The 22,500-nt window shown below is 38.3% G+C and overlaps 2 protein-coding genes across 4 annotated transcripts in view; one reads left to right on the top strand and one right to left on the bottom strand.

Annotated features, from left to right (window-relative positions):
• Window positions 1-20,576, bottom strand: part of LOC128660264 (pituitary tumor-transforming gene 1 protein-interacting protein) — a 336,493-nt gene extending 315,917 nt beyond the window's left edge. The window contains exon 1 of the mRNA XM_053714024.1: window positions 20,435-20,576. Coding sequence (XP_053569999.1) covers window positions 20,435-20,576 — 142 coding nt within the window. The remainder of the gene's footprint in view (window positions 1-20,434) is intronic.
• Window positions 20,577-20,659: 83 nt separating this feature from the next.
• The window catches only part of DUS3L (dihydrouridine synthase 3 like), a 48,836-nt gene continuing 46,995 nt past the window's right edge, over window positions 20,660-22,500 (top strand). For 2 of the 3 annotated variants that reach the window (XM_053714023.1, XM_053714021.1), the window contains exons 1-2: window positions 21,076-21,179; window positions 22,110-22,202. In XM_053714023.1, the coding sequence (XP_053569998.1) occupies window positions 22,111-22,202 (92 nt within the window). In that variant the 5' untranslated portion in view covers window positions 21,076-21,179; window position 22,110. Of the gene's footprint in view, window positions 20,706-21,075; window positions 21,180-22,109; window positions 22,203-22,500 lie in introns of those variants that run through there. The other variant, XM_053714022.1, reaches the window with a different exon arrangement.

Below are 22,500 nucleotides of genomic sequence, written 5' to 3'. Positions count from 1 at the left end.
AAAAGATAGGATACGCAAATGGCGTAAGGGGATCTGCGGTATGGAAAAGTCGCGGCTGGAAAGTGAGCGTTAGACCCTTTCCTGACTGACTCTAAATACCAGCGGTAGCCCAAAACCAGCGTTAGGAGCCTCTAACACTGGTTTTGACGGCTAACGCAAAACTCTAAATCTAGGCGTATATTTTCACTTTAGGTTGTGGACTCTACCCATGCACTTCTTAGGCTCACTCATTAGCATAGGAATCACATGACAATTTCAGTGAGTAGTTCTCCTAAGCCCTGATAAGTCAAATGATGTTCCTGTATGAATGACGTATACGGAAATAAACTCTGTTCCGAAATTAAAGATTTCCGAACAAACTACACAATGTTCGTCTAAAAAAGGGCAAAAAGGTATTATTAGACTACTCATGATAAGTTCTAAGACCGGAATTAGCATCCAGTAAGGATATTATTAAATATACGATCAAACAAAAATAGGGATCTAAGTTTTGAATCATGAGCCATGTTAAACAGCTTCAAGCTCCTTGCCAAGATCTGATACTTAAAATGATCTTTTGATCTGAATGTTATCAATTCGTTCAGCACCTCATATTTATTTATAAAGGTTATATTCAGTCTTTGGCACCTTAATATTAAGATTTATATTTCTAAATGGATCAATATGACACCCTATAGAAATATACAATACGGTATTGATATGACACTGATCACAAGATTAATTTTTGAATAAAAAGTTATGTGTATGTATATATTTGTTTGTTAGAGGAAGGTTGAAGAAAGTTTTCATATGAATTGATATATATTTGTAAACTCCTCCTATTGTGTGTGACGTTTCTAATGAGATCAATTATGTGCATACACACCTGAATAGGTATGCCATTTGATAATGAATCCGGATAGGCTATGTGTTTGTATTTAAGCCAGTACTCTCATTGTAAGATTAGAAGCCTGATGAAACAGACAGCAGTCTGAGAAACGCATTGCTTATTGTATTTTAATATCAAGTGTTATATTGTTGACACTTTGATTTTTTATCCTTTTATTAAATTGTGGTTTTGTTACAATCCAACTTTGAGAGTCTGAGCTTATTCGGTCTTGTGAGACATTGGAGGAACCAGTAATCTGGCTGTTTCAGTGAGCTGGGACACTGTGAGATCCCAGTCTGTTTGATTTAGCACACCTGAGTGCTGCTCCACTTGAGAGTATTATTCTGATTATCACATTATTCGTTTGCATCAACTGTACACTTGGAGGCGCCTTTGTTTTTGTGATCCATTTCACAGAGAATACTTGTCAACAGGAAAGAGATTGTGTAACATTTGTTACTCAGTATTCATCAGACTATAAAGACATATGCAAAGTGTTTAAAACAAACCCTTACCTATGTTAAGTGCAGATGAGGGATTAATAGAAGAGGCCAAAAAGGGTTGTAGATTTTCCTATAGGAAAGGGGTCACACTTGGGAAAATTCTTTCTCCTAGTGACTTTCCACATGATTCACCTACCTCTTCTTAGCTCACTTCTAAAGGAATGTACAGATGCGGCTATGGCCCATGCATTCCTTGTGGCTTTATCCAAACAGGAGACAAATTTAAGTCATTTTCAACAGACAAAGAATATCAGATTGAGAGTTGCGTAAATTGCAGATCAAAATATGTAATTTACATGGCCTGGTGCACCTGTTCAGGTAAACAATATATAGGATGCACTTCCAGGGAAGCCAGAGAGAGAATTCAACAGCATCTCTCAGATATAAAAAGATCAGATGCAAAATCAGAATTAGCAAAACACTTCATTGAAGTACATAATAGCTCTAATTAGGGCTGCACGATTAATCGCAGATGCGGTTTTAAACCACGATTAATCACCGCGGTTTTAAAAACCGCGAGAGTACGCAATTTCTTTTTTTTTTTTTAAAAAATCCTCAGATTGTCCTGAAAACGGAGGCGAAGAGGGAGGATGAGTGGCAGACCAGTGTGCGGCCGTAGGCGGACCAGAGAATGCCTGCGAAACAGCCATTTTGGAAGAGATTGAAGAGTGTGTGGGAGTCATCTGGGAGTAGTGTGGGGGTGGTCAAGCAGTGGTGTGGCGGTGGGACAGCTCAAAGTTGTGAGCAATAAAGTGAGTATTGTACAAATACTTTATAGTGCCTTACTGACTTTTTTTTTTTTTTTTTAAACTTCTTTTGTGGTTTGTATTTTTATGCTCCAAGAGTGCATTGGACATTGAGAAACATGTACAGTAAGATTATGTAGTGTACTGTTAAATAAAGGGACTTTATACTATCTATGTAACCACAGCACAAGTAGCACTAGCTAATTTTATTTTAACTATTTTGTGGTTTGTATTTTTATGCTCCAAGACTGTATTGGACATTGAGAAACATGTACAGTAAGATTCTGCAGTGTTTAATAAACGTTTTATTGAAAAATGAAGGTGTTATAGTAATTTTTAATAAAATGGCGATTAAATCGCAATCACAGTTTTTTTTTTTTTTTTTTTTTTTAAATCGCGATTTTTCTTTTCACCCAGCCCTAGCTCAAATTAAACCTTTAAGTGGAAAGTGGTGGAAAAACTCAGGAAACCAAAAAGAGGAGGTGACATTAATAAATTTCTATACAAACGTGAGGCATTTTGGATTTTTTCCTTGTCAACTAGAATTCCAAATGGGTACAATTCCGTTTATGATATCATCAACTTTTGGGAATAATATCACTGAATTCCTCTGAGCTCTGAGTTTTTCCAACAAACTACCATTTTAGGTGGATGTCGGCTTCTCTATATTTTAGTGTATTCTATGTTTACTTTAACACTAATTGTCTAGGAATATACTACATTACATTAAGGCGGCGCCAGCTCCTTGTTAATGAGTAGAGTATAGGTCCATTTTAATAATAATGAGAAACAACTGTCTTTCAGTTGGCTCCTATGGTATAGGCCTTGCAAAAAATGTTTTTTCCTATTCTTATGTTCAAGCTATAACCTATTGAAGGTAATTAGAATTAAAAACCAAAGCTTAAGACTTTGAATATTTAATCTAATAAGTTATGTATATTAGGTTACTCATACACAAGTAAAGTATTTGTAAAAGTATAATTATTTGATAAGGAATACAACAATATGAGATTTTTCTGTAATTTGATTTACAGTATATAATTGGTAGTATAACACTATTATCTGATATTTGTGAGTTACTGAATAACCACAATATTTTAATGTGATTATTGTTTTAATTAAGTCTATGATTAAGGCCACAAGCCAAAACATGTTAGACCATTTTTCACTGAGCTGATTTCTATTTTAAACTGTATCATTAAAATTTTGGATTTTATAAAGAAGATTTGTGCCGACTTCCTTCATCTACTTATATATATATATATATATATATATATATATATATATATATATATATATATATATATATATATATATATTATATTATATACGCACACACACACACACACACACACAATATATATATATATATGTGTGTGTGTGTAGATCTGCACTCACTGGACTTTAAATAACAAAACGTGGTTTATTGTATTGTGACGTTTGATATACATGCATACATACTGTACATACACACACTCACCGGCCACTTTATTAGGTACACCTTGCAAGTACAGGGTTAAACTCCCTTTAGCCTTCATAACTGCCTTAATTATTCATGGCATAGATCCAACAAGGTGTTGGAAACATTCCTTAGACATTTTGGTCCATAATGACATGATAGCATCATGCAGTTGCTGCCCATTTGTCGGCTACACATCCATGATGCAAATCTCCCATTCCACCACATCCCATTATCCTGCTGGAAGTAGAAATCATAAGATGGGTACACTGTAGTCATAAAGGGATGGACTTGGTCAGCAACAATACTCAGGTAGGCCATGGCGTTTCAACGATGCTCAATTGGTACTAAAGGGGCCCAAAGTGTGCCAAGAAAATATCCCCCACACCATTACACCACCACCACCAGTCTGAACCCATGATACAAGGCAGGATGGATCCATGCTTTCATGTTGTTTACGCGAAATTCTGATCCTACCATCTGAATGTCGCAGCTGAAATCGAGACTCAGACCAGGCAACATTTTTCCAATCTTATATTGTCCAATTTTGGTGAGCCTCTGCAAATTCTAGCCTCAGTTTCCTCTTCTTAGCTGACAGGAGTGGCACCCGGTGTTGTCTTCTACTGCTGTAGCCCATTTGCTTCAAGGTTACACGTGTTGTGCGTTCAGAAATGGTATTCTTCATACCTTGGTTATTGTCACTCTCTAGCTTTGAATTATAACCCATATATTTATGCATATATGTAGTTTTTGTAAGCAGAGATTTAGAGAAAAGAATATATAATTGTAGATACCTTCTATTATATAAACCTCTGCAGAGTTAATATACATCAAAGGTGAAATAAGGCAAAAACAACTTAACATGTTATGCACAAAACAAATAAGAATATTTATAAACCAAAGAGGTAAGGTTAAAGGGACATAAAACACAAACATTTTCTTTCATACTATAACTGCATATTCTCCTACAAATCTTTATCTCTGGTATGTGCATAAGGACTCCATTTTAACCCTGCTTCACATACTATAACTGCATATTCTCCTACAAATCTTTATCTCTGGTATGTGCATAAAGACTTCATTTTAACCCTGCTTCACATATTTTAACCCTGCTTCACATACTATAACTGCATATTCCCCTACAAATCTTTATCTCTGGTATGTCTCTATTACCTTAAAAAACAAAACAAAAACAAAAACAACAACTTTCTTCTCTCTGTCTTTCAGTTTGATAAGAAAGGTACCATCTGCAATGTTTGCTTATGCCTTGTTTGATCCTGCTCTAAATGTATGACCTTTGCTAATTAGAAGCATGTGACTGTTATTACCTTTAAATTGAATATCCCCAGCTTGTTACATTCAAGCTTAGCTTGTTCGATCAGTGCAGCACTGCATGTGTGTAGTTCTCTAAATGTGCTAGTTCATAAATGTAGAGAGAGTTATAACAACGGAGTTAGACAAAGGAGTGGACAACAGAGATAAGTACTTTTCAAATTTACCAAATTAAATGCAAACATGCTATACTTTCTAATATCTTTATTAACCTTTCCCTCCCTTTTCCTTAAACAGCTCTTCCATTCACAAACAGCAATCAGAACATTCATATTTCTCCTTCTCTTCTACCTTCCCCTCTCTTCAACACACATGAAAACTATTCCTATCTCACATCCCTCAGCCAGCCATGCTTCACTGATCCTAAACTTAAACACTCACATAAGACACATTCTCATCTCCTTTCACTCACCATCTTTCTTCTTCTTGCAGCTGGGGATGTCTCGCCTAACCCAGGTCCACCCTCTGCTTCCCTCAGATCACTACCCCAAATGACACCTCATACACCTTGCCCACGTAACCCTCTAAACCTCATTAACTGCACCTCTATTAGTACACCCCAATTCTCGTGTGCCCTTTGGAATGCACGCTCGGTATGCAATAAGCTTACATCTATTCACGACCTATTTATTTCACGTTCACTTAACCTGTTAGCCTTTACTGAAACTTGGCTTTTCTCCTCTAACACAACTCCTGTAGCCTCTCTGTCCTATGGCGGCCTGCATTTCAGTCACACTCCCAGGCCTGGAGACAAACAAGGAGGAGGAGTAGGAATTCTCTTGTCTCCACACAGTACCTTTCACGGCATTCCTTCACCCCCTCTCTTTCCTTCCCATCTTTTGAAGTTCACGCTATGCGCCTCTTCTCCCCTATAGCTCTTCGTGTTGCAGTTATCTATCGGCCCCCTGGCCCAGCATCACAATTTCTGGACCACTTTGAAGCCTGGCTTCCACATTTTCTCTCTTGTAATGTCCCTTCTCTCATCTTAGGGGACTTCAACATACCCCTTGATAATCCTAACATGCCTGCTGCCTCTAAACTTCTATCCCTTACCACCTCTTTAGGCCTGTCCCAATGGACATCTCCAACACACTGTGAAGGCAACTCCAAAGACCTGGTCTTCACAAATCTCTGTGCTGTTTCCAACTCCCTTAACCTCCCCTTTCCTCTCTCTGATCTACCACTACTCTCTCTGATCTACTAACTTTCTCTCTTACTCTACCTACTACATCTTTGCAAGCCTCAAAAAAACTGCTACCTTACAGGAACTTAAATGACTTGGATCTCACAGACTTTTCCACTCAACTGAGTCCTCTGCTCTCTGACATTTCATCCCTCTCTTGTCCAAACCTCGTGACTCTACAGTATAATTCGGCACTAAAATCAACACTTGACAAAACTGCACCCTCCATTCTTCGACGTACATCAATCAATGATACGACCGCAACCGTGGCACACTAAACAGACCAGATATATTCAGCGATGCTCACGGGCTGCTGAATGGCAGTGGAGAAAATCACGCACCTGTGCTGATTTCCAGAATTATAAATTCACCCTTAAGTCCTACAACTCTGCCCTCAGCATGGCCAAACAAGTCTATTTCTCCTCCCTTGTGTCACCTCACGCATCCAACCCCAGAAAGCTGTTCTCAACCTTTAACTCCCTTCTACGTTGAGTTGTGTTATACAATTGAACCCCTAGCTATATAAGTGTATCTGGCAGTTAAATTATATAACTGAATTCTCAGCCATATACTATTACACTTTCAATTCATTGTAATTTAACCATATCACAGTAACAGAACTGGTGTAATCCATTAGAGGTATTGTACTTTTGTCATAATAGTGGTGAAACCCAACAGAGGACAAAGTAAATGATATTATGATATACTTCAATACAATGTACACCATCACAGTGGGCACTGAGTAAACTGATATCGAAATTCACAAAATAGGTGTTTGCTTTGACTACTCTAAGCGAACCCACGATCTCAATACACTGTTATATTCTGTACTATTAACTGATGATCTACTGTTATAATTTAAATGAAAAACTAATGCTACTAAACCTGTAAAAACGGTTAAGGTGGGGGTATATTATATCCTGCAGGAATTATCCTTGGACATTTGCAGTACACAACTCTACTATACTACTTGGGTATCTTATTGGGTATTAAACTCTATAGCCTATATAAACCCTTGATAATTATATCTATACTCATAGACCTCTAAGGAGGAATATACTCTTTAGTGACCCTTGGTAGGTCCTTACTAGCCTAAATACATTGTTTTGTTCTATTTCAATCATAGCACCATCTGGGTTAGTGTTTTTAATTGTTCATGTTTTCCGCAAATTTTTAGCACTGAAAAATCAATAAATGTTAAGTTTTAAAATTTAGTTTAGTTTAAGTATAATTGGAGACCAATGCTGTCTCTTTAAATTCTATGCCACATTGAAATCTACAAACATAATCACTTGTAATTTGCTCTTGAGTGCTATGAGTGTACCCTTTCCTGGTGGTTATCCCTTTAACCACATCTAGCCCTCCAAGTTTGTATTTAGTACACAGCACCACAGACTCTTTTACTACTAAATTTGATCTGGAACACATTCCAGAGTTTATTATATTAAGAGATCTAGAGCACATTTATTTGAATCCAAACAAGTAGTGCCATTGGTTTCCCTCTCTCGTCCCTTCTACGTCCGCCTGCCCCTCCCGGCCACTACCAACCTCACTGCTCAAATTATTGCTGATCACTTCAAAAATAAAATTGACACCATTAGAAAAAAAGAGATCTGCACCTCACATCCCTCAAACCCAGCAATCCTACCCACCCCTTCTATTAACAAAAATCTATGCTACTTCCCTCCTGTAACAGAGGAAGAAGTCTCTGCACTCCTATCCTTGGCTCATCTCACAACCTGTCCATTTGACCCTATTCCTTCACTACTTATTCCCTCTCTCTCTGCTTCAGTAACCCCTACCCTAACTCATCTCTTTAACCAATCTCTCACCGCTGACACATTCAAGCATGCGTCAATCATACCAATCCTAAAAAAGCCGTTGCTTGACCCCTCCTCGCCTTCTAACTATCGACTGGTCTCCTTACTTCCCTTTGCTTTAAAATTATTGGAACGACTAGTCTATAATTGGCTAACTCAATTTCTCACAACTAACTCAATTTGGTCACAATCTGGTTTCCGCCCTAAACACTCAACAGAAACCGCTCTTGCTAAAGTAACAAATGACCTGTTATCAGCTAAAGCAAAAGGCTATTACTACTTAGCAATTCTTCTTGACCTGTCCGCAGCTTTTGACACAGTTGACCATCCTCTCCTCCTAAAAATACTACATTCATTTGGCATCCGAGACACAGCCCTCTCCTAGTTTGCATCATATCTGTCAAACCGCTCGTTTTCAGTTTCCTTTAACAACATATCTTGTGATCCTATGCCTCTCTCAGTTGGAGTACCGCAAGGCTCTGTCTTGGGCCCCTTGCTTTTCTCTCTCTATACATCCTGCCTTGGAAAACGTATAGCCTCCTTTGAATTCCAGTACCACTTGTATGCTGATGATACCCAAATCTATCTTTCCTCTTCCGATATCTCTCCCTCTTTACTCAACCAGATTTCTGACTGCCTCTCTGCAATTTCCTCTTGGGTGTCTTCGCACTACCTCCAACTCAATCTGTCCAAAACTGAGCTGCTTCTTATCCCCCCTCTTCAAGACATCCAACACCTGACATTTCTCTGACGGTTGGAGACTCTATTCTCAACACCTCACCCCAGGTCCGCTGTCTTGGGGTCACACTAGACTCAGAACTCACATTCAACCCACATATACACACACCTACGCAACATTTCCAGAATTCATCTCTTCCTTACTCAAAAAAACTACAAAAATACTTATTCATTCCCTCATTTTGTCACGCATTGATTATTGCAATCTACTCCTAAATGGCCTTCCAAAACACTGCCTCTCCTCCCTCCAATCTATTATGAATGCTTCTGCTAGACTCATCCACCTAAGTCACCGATCTACATCAGCTGCTCCGCTCTGCCAGTCTTTACACTGGCTCCCCATACACTCCAGAATACAATTTAAAGTATTAACCCTAACTTACAAAGCACTCAACAGTCTAACTCCCAACTATATTTCCTTTCTCATCGTGAAATATTCCCCATCCCGTCCTCTTCAATCAACCTCTGACCTACGTCTCTACACTCCAGTTATCTCTACGTCCCACTCCCGCCTCCAAGACTTTGCACGTGCTGCTCCTGTCCTCTGGAACTCTCTACCCCGCTCCATTAGACTGTCTCCAACCTTGTATAGCTTCAGACGCTCCTTGAAAACTCACCTATTCAGAGAGGCTTACCATCTCTCCTCCATCCCTCATCCAAACCAAACTAATACATGTACATGAACTGCCTGACTCACTGCTGCAAATACAACAGATGTAACAAGCTACCCCAAACTTATGTCTCTGCACCCTTAACCTATAGACTGTAAGCTCTCCGGAGCAGGGCCCTCTTCCTCCTGTACTAGATTTGTTTACTTTTGTTATGTTTTGTATTTTATCACAAATCTTTGTCATTGTATACCCCTATCATTGTACCCAGCGCTACGGAATTTGGCAGCACTTTACAAATAAATGATAATAATAATAAAAATGATTCAGATAGAGAATACAATTTTTTTTTTTTTTAAAGGATGCTTTCCTGGCTTCGAGATCAGCGTAGTTACTGACGCTAAGAAATTTGATGAGATTATCCCCAGAATAATAAAAGTTAAAAAGATTTTCTAGGTATGGGGTAATATCTTGACTTAAAATTTTATAAAACTCATTGGAGATTGCATCCGGGCCTGGCGCCTTATCTAGGTGTAAGTTCTTAATAGCTTTTTTAAATTCAAATTCCGAGATAGAGGAGTTCAAATTCGCACTATCAGAGGTCAAAGTAGGATTTTGAATCTTCTCCCAAAATATATCTCTATGTGATATATTTGATTCTTGCCAGGCATATAAATTATCATAATATGTGGAGAAAACTTGCATCACTTCGTCCGGTGATATTACCAGTTTTTTCCGTTTTGTATCCTATGAATTACTGGGGATTTATTGATATTTTTAACTAATGATGCTAATAACTTCCCGGTTTTGTTCCGGTATTTATGAAACTTGGCTTGGGACCTAATTTCAGATTGCGTTGTTTTATGTAATAAGAAAGTATCTCTTTCTTTTTTGGCTCTATTGTAAGTCTCCCAATTTCCCATAGATCTGTCTGCCAGATAGTGATTATACGATTTGGTTAAGAATTTTAGAACTTCCTGTTCTTTCTTCAAATATCTTTTCCGCTCTATTGATGTATATGCTATAATTTCTCCTCTCCAAACCGCCTTCGCTGTTTCCAAGAAAATCACAGGTTTGGTTATATAATCACCATTGAATTGTACAAATTCATTGAATTTCTTTTTAAAGAAATCCTTAAATTTAATATCCGTATAAAGATACCTGGGGGGAAAAAACGTTTAGATGCTGGAGCGCGGATAGAGATGGCAATCCGCAAAGATATTGGTGCGTGATCTGATATAGAGATAGGGTATATATCGGTTTTAACTTGGAGTTTGGCTGTTTTATCATCCACCAAAAACAGGTCAATCCTAGATTATGATTTATGAGCTTTGGATAGGCATGTAAATTCTCTAACATCAGCATTTTGAGTCCTCCATATATCTTTAACTGCCAAATTTGAGAAAATCTTTTTGAACAACTTGGATTCTAAGGCATCTCTTTTTGTCTTAACTAAAGGGGATATTTTCCTAAGCCTATCCAATGGATATTGGGGGGCCATATTGAAATCCCCTCTGATAATAAGGTAGCCCTCCGTACATTGCAAAATCTTTGTTTGAACCATATCCCAAAAGTCTGAGCTAATTATATGAGGTGCGTATACATTACGGATCGTATAGATGCAATTCATTATTTTTAACTTTAGCAGAAGATACCTCCCCTCAGGATCTGCATATATGTGAAGTATCTGGTGATTGATCTTCTTTCCTATTAGGATTGCCACTCCTCTCTTTCTATTCATACCTGAAGCAGCCACTACCTCTCCAACCCAGGAAGACTTAAACTTGAGTGTTTCAAATAAATCTAAATGTGTTTCTTGTATATAAGCTATATCGCTTTTTAATTTCTTGAGGTGTGTGAGAATTGCTTTCCGTTTGATTGGGGAAGTAACACCCCCTATATTCCAAGATACTATGTTTAGATTATTGTGCTCAGCCATGTTCTAAACAAAACAAACAAACCAGTAAACAAGCAGAAGAGGGGGAAAAAAAAAAGGAAGAAGGAACCCCTCCCTTCCAATCCCCCCTCCCCCTCTCATCATAAAATCCAGTCTTAAGCTTCTTTTCCACTTTTCATTTATATACATCAGGGGGGGGGGACCCCCCTCCCCCTTTATTAAGTAACCACCAATCCTGAAAGTACATATAGTACATCAAAAGAAAGTAAAAGAAGAAAAGAGAAGACAAGAGTAATTCTTATAACTATGCAATTTGTGTTATTCCCTTTTCTGACATAAATTTCTCAGCCTCCTTAAGGTTGTCAAAGAAACTCGTTTGGCCATTATTTGTAATTCTTAATCTAGCTGGGTATACTATTGTAGCTTGAATTCCTAAGTTAATGAGTTTTGTGCATAGCGGCAACATTTCCCTTCTCCTCATGGAAGTCTCGTAAGAGAAATCTTGGAAGAGAGAAATCTTCACCCCTCCTAATAGGACCTGATGAACTTTCCGATAGTAATGCAGCAAGGTTACTTTTTCTTGGAAATTAAGGAGTTTAGCTATAACCGGTCTTGGTCGCTGTTCCCTACTGGTATTAGCTATTTGTCCCCCTATTCTATGAATCCGTTCCACCACAATAGTGGGGTATGAGGCAGGGATGCCCAGGAGATTAACTAGAGTTGTTGAAATACATTTTATCAGATTTTAATTTGCTTTATTCTCTGGAAGTCCAATTATCCTAATGTTATTTCTGTGTGACCTATTCTCAAGGTCTTCTATTTTGTATTGCATTTTTTGAAGAGTAAGACTATTAGTTTCAAGTTTAGTTTGTAACAACACATTATTATCTTCCAGATCGGATATCCTCAGCTCAGCCTCTTGAAGACTTTTAGAAAATTGTCTGACTTCGGTAGTTAATATTAAAATATCTTGCTTCATTTCTGATCTGAGGGTATCCAACTTAGGTGTTAAGGCATTCGTTATGTTCTCAACCAGAGCCTGCATATCCGTATATTCATTAATTCTTGAAGAGGCTGTACTTACAGCATGGATCTCAACTGCAGTTTCTAAAGTGTTTTTATTTTTCCTCTCTCTAGATTTGCCGGCCATTGCTGGAGGGGTGTGTTTGTGGTATGTTGGTGAAATAATACATTTATCCATATAATGTGTGTGAGAAAAAAAAATCCCCAAAAAAAAAAAACATCAAGTGAACACGTGAGGATTAAGTGTGAAAAAAATAAATAAAATAAGAAAAAACAGGGAGAATTTCTACAAAAAAGTGGTTAGTCTAGTGCGTCTAATATCCATCAAAGTAAATAATCAGGATTTTTTAAACACTTTTGTATGTTAAACCAATATAAAAACTGTTTTTAACCCTGAGCTGCTGCTAGTAATAACAGAGACTTAAATGCTGCCAGCTTATAAAAGATTCCTTATCATATTATTGTCGAGCTGTATAATTTAGCCAGCATTCCAACCTATACATTATGTCCCTGAGACAAAGAGGTTTTTAAAAAACAAACAAACATAATAATAATAATAATTATTAGGTTAGCTGTAGCATAACATAGAAATAAATGTTTATACAGAATTCTATTATATATTCAACCTTTTTAATATTTGCAAAGTATTAACTATGCCTAAGCTTGTAAATAAAATGTTGGCTATAGCTTAATTATATATCTCTTTAGACTCTTATGAGAATATGCTTTAGCCTTTTATATTTAGCTTAAAAAAAATCCCTTTTTTCTCTTAACATGTATGTATGACAGCCACTATACAGACAGATTTTAACCTAGGACCTCTGCTGGTTATTTCAGAAACTTCAAAGATACCAGCTTTCAGTTGTTAGATTCTTCTGTACCTTAATGTAATTGTGCTATAAAGCTGATAGCGGACAGGTCAGCAAGTATGCAGTGACCAAGTGCGCATGCGCACGAAACGAGTCTGCCTTTGATTTTGTCCGCACAACTATTGTGCTTTTATATGTGCTTTTTACAGCTGTTCTTAGCTGTCATCCTTTTATCTACTTTTGAATTTTTTATCCGTTGTGACATTGGACTATTTGACACAGTGCGCCTTATCTTTGGATTTTTGTACTCTGTTTGGCGAGGCTTGCAGACCCGCCTTAGGCTGCATTTGCAATATTCCTAGTCTCCATATTTACCCACTCTCCATTGTGCCGTAAACCTCTTCTGCCGATTGTCCTATCTGGGTATCTGTGTGCACTTTATTCACAGTTGTTTCTTTGTGTGTATGTGTGTATAGTGTGTGTATATATATATATATATATATATATATATATATATATATATATATGCAATCCAAGTAAACCCACGCCAGGCATAAGCAATGAAGAAGTAGGCAACACAGTAGTATAATCCAAAACCCTTTAATGGAGAAAAGTAAAGAAACAAGGGCCTTAACTCATAACGTTTCGGCTCGTGCAGGAGCCTTTTTCAAATGAAGGCCGTAGAGACATGAATAAAGTATACTCCTGTGTTATCTGCTTCTTTTGGGTATTCCTTCATAGCTGCCGTTTCCATACTCCACATATACATTCGTATGCAAAAGTTTAGGCACTCCTGACAATTTCCATGATTTTAATGTATAAATAATTGGGTGTTTGGATCAGCAATTTCATTTTGAGCTATCAAATAACTGAAGGACACAGTAATATTTCAGTAGTGAAATGAGGTTTATTGGATTAACAGAAAATGTGCAATATGCATCAAAACGAAATTAGACAGGTGCATAAATTTGGGCACCATTGTCATTTTGAAAAGAAAAAAGGAGTTTCAATTCTTGGATTGAAAGAATGTACACTTAGATAGCACCTGTTTTTTCTTTGTTACCATTGTTATTTTGTTGATTTGAATACCTGTAACTACCTAGCACTGATTAATTGGAACACACAATTGGTTTGGTGAGCCTATTAAGCCTTGAACTTCATAGACAGGTGCATCCAATCATGAGAAAAGGTATTTAAGGTGGCCAATTGCAAGTTGTTGTTCTCTTTGACTGTCCTCTGAAGAGTGGCAACATGGGGGCCTCAAAACAACTCTAAAATGACCTGAAAACAAAGATTGTTCAAAATTATGGTTTAGGGGAAGGCTACAAAAAGCTATTGCAGAGATTTAAGCTGTCAGTGTCCACTGTGAGGAACATAGTGAGGAAATGGAAGACCACAGGCACAGTTCTTGTTAAGGCCAGAAGTAAAATATCAGAGAGGCAAAGGCAAAGGATGGTGAGAACGCTCAAAAACAGCCCATAGACCACCACCAAAGATTTTGCTGCAGATGGTGTCACTGTGCATCGTTCAACAATTCAGCGCACTTTGCACAAGGAGAAGCTGTATGGGAGAGTGATGCGGAAGAAGCCTTTTCTGCACACAGGCCATAAACAGAGTAGCTTGAGGTATGCAAACACACATTTGGACAAGCCAGCTTCATTTTGGAAGAAGGTGCTGTGGACTGATAAAACAAAGATCGAGTTATTTGGTCATAACAAGGGGCATTATGCATGGCGGCAAAAGAACACAGCATTCCAAGACAAACACTTTCTAGTCACAGTAAAATTTGGTGGATGTTCCATCATGCTGTGGGGCTGTGTGGCCAGTGCCGGTACTGGAAATCTTGTTAAATTTGAGGGTCGCATGGATTCCACTCAATATCAGCAGCTACTTGAGAATAATGTTGAGGAATCAGACACAAAGTCGAAGTTACGCAGGGGCTGGATATTTCAACAAGACAACGACCCATAACACTGCTCAAAATCTACTCTGGCATTTATGCAGAGGAACAAGTACAATGTTCTGGAATGGCCATCCCAGTCCCCAGACCTGAATACCACTGAAAATCTGTGGGGTGATTTGAAGTGGGCTGTCCATGCTCGACAACCATCAAACCTAACTGAACTGGAGATGTTTTGCAAGGAGGAATGGTCCAAAATACCTTCATCCAGAATCCAGACACTCATTACAGGCTATAGGAAGCGTCTAGAGGCTGTTATTTCTGCTAAAGGAGGCTCTAAATAAATATTGATGCAATATTTCTGTTGGGGTGCCCAAGTTATTTGATAGATCAAAATGAAATTGCTGATCCAAAAACCCAATTATTTATAAATAAAAATCATGGAAATTGTTAGGGTGCCTAAACGTTTGCATACGACTGTGTATATATGTATATATATATATATATATATATATATCTGTGTGTGTGTGTGTGTGTGTGTGTGTGTGTGTGTGTGTGTGTGTGTGTGTGCAGAAAACAGGAATGTGAAATATTTACAATAACGACATAGTTAAAACCATTATTAAGTATGAATATTGCATAAATATGTTTTTCCCCTAACACCTGATACCTCATATCTTTGAGCCCTTATAACTTTTGTGCAATATTTTTTTTAAATATTTTTTATTAGATGGTGTTATTATGAATGTAACTGTACTTTGTAGTATATTTTTGATGTGTTTTGTAACACTTTTTTTGTTTTGCAAAACAGTTAATCAGAGCCAACACTGCACAATGCAGACAGCAAGGAATGATTGCTTTATTCACTGTTTCACTGCCGGGCAACTCACAAAATCTAGCTTTAGAGGAAACACTGGCACTAACCCGTTGCACGTTAACTTCAATTGACCTCAAGCGATAGCATTTACTTTCAACTTGTAACCTGACGAGAGCCATTTAAACTTTCAATTTAAAACCCGAAGAGCGCAAACAGCCACGATAAACCCCTTTTCTCTCATGTGCAAAAGTTAGGGCTAGATTACGAGTGGCGCGCTGTGTGTTTAATCCCTACAGAGGGTTTAAACACATAGTTAAAAGTCAGCGTCAAAGCAGCAATGCACTTCTGGGTCCTAGCTGAACACTGAATCTGGTGAGCCAATGACACAAAGCAATATGTGTGTAGCCACCAATCACCAGCTAGCTAGCTCCCTGTGCAATGCTGCTTCTGAGCTTACATAGGTAGGTTTGCAAAGGATATCAAGAAAAGTAAGCACATTTTATAACAGAAGTAAACAAAATCTCTTAAAATCACATGTGCTAAATCATGAAAGTTTAATTATGACTTTCAAATAAATTATGTTCCTAATGCTTTGCTCAACTGCATAGTTGCCAACTGTCCTGTTTTTTGCTGGGACAGTCCCGGAATTTAGGACCCAGTCCCGGCCATTTAAATGTCCCAGGAATTCCTGAGAGGACCAAAATGGCTGAAAATAAGCTGCCCCCATCCTCCTCCCGCCCCCGGTACCCTGTACCACTATTCTGCGTAGGGGCTGGCCAAGGGGACTTCAGAATTACTTATGGCAGTCAGAGCGTTGCATGGGTTACCATGGCAATGATCCGACGAGGAGAGAGCTTGGGTCTCGCGAGAGAGGGGGAGAATTGTTCAGCCTTCGCCACAGCTGGTGCAAGATAATTTTTTTTTTACATTCACCCAATGGCTGTCAAATAAAGGTGAAATTACTTTTTATTTTACATTCTTGGTTGCCAAAGATGACTTGCGTTACGGGCATTGGGAGGTCAAAGGGGTCAGTGCACAATTATATGGTATTGGCTCTTCTGTGATCTGCGACGCTACACTTTGTACGTGTCTGTGTATGCCCTGTTCATGTTACTTGTGTAATCCAGCTGTGATAATGTCCCACATGTGACATTGCACAATGTACTAAATGTCCTTCCTTGATTAAGGCTGATGTAACACTACAGGGGCATCTGTTCCTGCTTACATAGTCTTTCTTTCTCTCAGTCGGTCTCTCCTCCGTATTCTACTGAATTAATGGCTATGTAGCAGGGTGCCGATTCCCATTGCAAGCAACACCTACTGAACCTGATTTCCTGCACTATAAGCTCACTCTTTACTCTTACACCTCTGACCTTCGCTTAGCTAAGCAAACATACTTCTCTTCTCTTATATCCACTCACTTTTCAAAACCTAAAAGACTCTTCTCCATCTTCAACTCTCTCCTCTACCCACCTGCACCACCCCCCTCATCTGCATTCAGTGCTCAAGACCTTGCTGACTATTTTTTCAATAAAACACTTGCCATCCGAAGAAACATCCCAAAACAAACCTGCAATCTCCCAACTTCACTCCCAGTCACCCCCTCTGCCACTCTCTGCACCCTCCTCCCAACCACTGAGAGCGAAGTGGCTTCCCTTTTGTCTTCTTCTCACCTCCCTACCTGCACACTTGACCCTATTCCTTCACATCTAATTCCCCCGCTGTCTCCCACCCTCACTCCGGCTCTTACTCACATATTCAACCACCTTTCTACCGGCTCATTCCCTGCCTCCTTCAAACATGCAAAGGTCACCCCCATCCTCAAAAAACCCTCCCTTGACCCCAACTCCCCTGCAAACTACCACCCCATATCACTGCTCCCGCTAGCTTCAAAATTACTTGAAAAACTAGTTTTCAATCGCCTAACCCAATTCCTGTCCTCCAACTCATTGCTCGACCCCCTGCAATCTGGCTTCCGTCCCCAACACTCAACTGAGACTGCCCTCACCAAGGTTACTAATGATCTCCTTTCTGCTAAAAACAAAGGCTACTACTCTATACTCATCTTACTGGACCTCTCTGCTGCTTTTGACACTATTGACCATCCCCTTCTCCTACAGACTCTCAGCTCTCTTGGGGTCTGTGACACTGCCCTCTCCTGGATTCACTCTCATCTCTCCAACAGATCCTTCTCCGTCTCTTCTGCTGGTGACTCCTCCTCTCTTTTGCCTCTGTCTGTTGGAGTACCTCAAGGCTCTGTCCTGGGTCCTCTACTCTTCTCTATTTACACTTCTTCACTGGGTAAACTTATCAACAGTTATGGCTTCAGCAATCATCTCTATGCTGACGATACCTAGATCTACCTTTCCACCCCTGCACTCTCTCCTTCGGTCAATTCTCACATCAGCGACGGCTTATCTGGCATTTCCTCCTGGTTTGCCTCTCACCACCTAAGTATAAACATGTGCAAGACCGAACTACTTCTAATTCCCCCCTCTAACTCTACTCCAGTTTCTAATTTTTCCATCACTGTTGGCGGCACCACTATATCCCCATCACCCCAAGTCCGCTGCCTTGGAGTCACACTTGACTTAAATCTGTCCTTCATTTCCGACATCCAATTGCTCTCTTCATCCTGCCGCAACCACCTACGCAATATCTCCAAAATTTGTCCGTTTCTAAGTGCTGAAGCTACTAAACAGCTAATCCACTCCCTGGTAATTTCCCGACTTGACTACTGTAACAACTTACTAACTGGCCTCCCTCTCTCCCGCCTCTCTCCCCTCCAATCCATCCTTAATGCATCTGCCAGACTAATCCACCTCTCTCAACGCTCTGTTTCTGCTGCACCTCTCTGCGAGTCCCTTCACTGGCTCCCCATTCACAACAGAGTTAAATTCAAAATTCTCACCATGACCTACAAAGCCCTCACCAATGTTGCCCCACCCTACCTGTCCTCACTTATCAACAAATACACTCCTGCCCGTCCCCTAAGATCCAACAATGACCTGCTTCTTGCATCCTCTACCATCACCTCCTCTCATGCTAGACTACAGGACTTCTCTCGGGCGGCACCAACCCTCTGGAACGCACTTCCTTGTGCTGTCAGACATGACCCTAAACTCTCCTCCTTTAAACGTTCCCTAAAGACCTTTCTGTTCAGGGAAGCTTATCACCCGACTTATTAACATACTAACTTCACTTAACTAACAGCTGCCCTCTATCTCCTCACTAATATCATTCTCAACTTTGCAGTCCCCACCTCCTGTTTCCCATCCTACCCATCTAGATTGTAAGTTCCCACGGGAATAGGGCCCTCAATTCCCTGTTTTTTTTTTCTATAAAATGTTGTCATATTGTTTCTACATTGTACTGTTATCCTTGTACCCATGGGCAGCGCTGCGGAATCTGTTGGCGCTTTATAAATAAAGAATAAATAATAATACATAGTTTATTTCCTAGAAAACACTGAGCTTTGGTGCTAAAACTGAACATGTAGTTAAAAGAACAATATGTCTTGTTGCTAAAAGCATAATTCATGTATATACTATGTTGTTTTTATACATTTAGATCTCTCTTTTAACATATATATACATATATATATATATATATATATATATATATATATATATATTTATATACATACAGAAACCTGATTTAAGGTAAATACATATAATGTGAAATTAACAAGGATGTATATTGTGTACAAAATGTTCTCTCCACAGCCCCTATCACACAAATTCTCACCCACACACTGTAGTTAAAGGGATGGGAAAGTTAAAATTAAACTTGCATGATTCAGATAGAGCATGTCATTTTAAGACATTTAATTTCACTTCTGTTTTTAAAATGTGCTTCATTCTCTTGGTATCCCTTGTTGAAAAAGAATACACACATATCCTACACTGGTGCGGTGCTGATTGATGCCTGCACACATTTGTCTCTTGTGATTGTCTCTTGTGAGAGGGATACTCTCTATAATATTAATGGGAGGGGCTGGGTGTGTGAGGCATTTTCCTTTTGCTCCCATTTCTTTCATTAATTCCATTCCGTACATTCTCCTTCTATAACTTTTAGTTTCTCATATATATATATATATATATATATATATATATATATATATATATATATATATATATATATATATATATATATATATATATATATAAAATCTCCACCATAATAAATAGGAGGGGCTAAATTATGCTAATTATGTGGGTTTGGCAAAGTGGGCAGAACTTTAGGGCAGGGGGTGTGGTAAAAGTTTTCATGCAGGTAATTGATAGCTGCTAAATATCTGTAGAATTTTTTTTTTCAAATGTTGGGAATTATGCAACTGATGTACGTGTATACTATCATGCTTTGATTAACGTAATGTATAAAATGTGTCCTCCAGCTGTGAGTAAAGCATTTAATTCAAAAATGACTCATTCTCTGCGTTAACTATCCGTGGGTAAAGATTAGATTATCAAACCGCAACTAAGTAAGCAGGTGCAGACTCTAGCTAAACCATAATGATTTAACAGGACATCATATTATATATATATATATATATATATATATAATATCTGAATAAACAATATGTTACAATGATATTCCCTGCTGTGTAATACATTCTTGCACACCAGGCAACAGTAATAATAATATTATTAATAATTTTAACACAATGATGTGTTCGCCAATACCAGCAGTGCGCACCGAACATGCCCCCTCCCCAGTCCTGCTCCTTACGTTGTGTGATGGGTTTTGGTCCAGGGGCGCTGGTAGGATTTCCCCAAACCAGACACAGGCTGAACAATATAAGGACATGGGTGTATGGATGTTGCACCCATCTAATCTCCATCGTTAAACCTCGGCGACTCGGTAATAACATTGAAGACAATGACAGTATCTTTATGCTTCAGCATTAGACAGAAGCTGCTGCGAATTACAGATGCAATAACTTCCGGGAGGCTGGCTATGGACTTGAGCTTCCTGCAACACACTAACCCCCTGCAAGCACGTGAGTGTCTTGTGATGCAGACATTTGTCACTGCTTGAATAGATTATTATTATTTGAATGAAGTATAAATCACGCTGCAACATCTAGTCGTTTATTTCCTGGAGGTCAAGTTAAACCAAATTATGTGAAATGCATACAATTTACTGAAACTGTTCAGGAATAGACGTTTGTGTGTGTTAAATATTTATTGAGCTGTAAATGGGGTAGCATGTTAGTGGTATACATTATTGCAATCCTTCTTAAAATGTGTAATAATATTAAACTGTTAAAAAACCATTACCATAGTTTGGAAAGATCAGAAGGAACCTGTGTGTCACGGCTGAGATTTGCACGGAAGATGACACAGTCATGCTTAGACCGCAAAGGGGGGTTTGATAGAAGGTTGCACAGTTTTTGAAAACTTCCTGTGTGTTAGCGTGGAGTGGATCCTGTAAAATCTGTCTCCAGACAGTGCACTAGAACATAACCTTTTATGTGTGTATTTGTAGCCTAACTGAACTGAATTTATAGTACCGTATTTTTTTGTGTGCGATTCATCGATATATCCTAGAAGCATATACATTTTGGTTCTTAAATCACAGTGAACACGCATAGTTCACAGCAAATGTTTTGGTGGCTGCGTGTTTAATCTCTTATCTGTCAATGGATGCGTGATTAATAATTTGGTTGCCACAGTAAACGTTGCACTAGTATCAGGCAGCTAACGTGTTACTAAATAAAAGGCAAGCACATTTTGATAGGAGGCAGCTGCTTCACGTCCACTATAGAAAGGATGCGAGAACTGTTGGTGTACATATTAATTCTTTTATAGGGTTGCATATGCCAGATATGTTACTTTTGCCTCTATACATTGTATACAAAAAGTCGTATATGTTGTGAGTCCAGTAGCATCTAAGAAAATGCTAATAATAATTTTCCATGTCAGATTTTGTTATGATTGTTTTAAGCAGTGAATCTGCCAATTAAAATCATAGATCACTCTCGTATTTTATTCCTTATTCTCAAGTACAAATGAAAGAAAACAAATATAAATTGTGTTTCACATTAGTTGTCAAATGTTATGTTGTTGGTTGCTTATAATATACAGTCAATAAATAACCATCTCGTGTTAGTTTTATTTTTAAATTAAAGGATGTAATACATAACTGGGATTACTAGGCAATATACTTCACAGATAATTACACAAATATATGGGACTATAAGCAAACTTATTCCTATTCTGTCTTGAAATTGGGCATTCTGTAGACTAGTTTTACATTTATAGTTTGTCATTAATAGTGTTATATTATGTGTGTTCCTTTTAAAATACTATGTTGTTAAATTTTTAGTTTATGTCCTACTTTAACAGTCCCCTTTGTTGTAGAAGGTTCTGAATCTGATATTATATATTAATTTCATTTCCAGAATGGCTGATGGAGATAACAAAGGTCATGAAAATGGCAAGTTGGAAGATGTGACTGAAAGCCGTGATAAGGGTGTAGCTGCAATTAAACCTCAGTAAGCACTTGGGAATTTTTGCATACCTTCTCTATCAGTTTTATGATTATTCATCTGTACTGAATACTATTTGTGATTGCAGAAAATCTGGTTATATAACTAATAGTAGCTGTTCATGGTTGTGTTTTTGTTTTGTTTTTTTGCTTTTATTTTAATGGATTTTTTAACACATTGGTCATGTTCAGGCCCTTACGACCACCATCTTAATTCGTCAAAGCTGCGAGCTAATTTTGCCCACAGCTACAAATTAGTTCCACAGCCTTTTTAATATGTTTCTTTTTATGCTTAGTAGATAAAT

Source organism: Bombina bombina, chromosome 5 (assembly GCF_027579735.1).
Source record: "Bombina bombina isolate aBomBom1 chromosome 5, aBomBom1.pri, whole genome shotgun sequence".
NCBI classification, from domain to species: domain Eukaryota; kingdom Metazoa; phylum Chordata; class Amphibia; order Anura; family Bombinatoridae; genus Bombina; species Bombina bombina.
The sequence above is the reverse complement of the archived record's forward strand: the minus strand, read 5'-3'. Positions and strand labels throughout refer to the sequence as shown.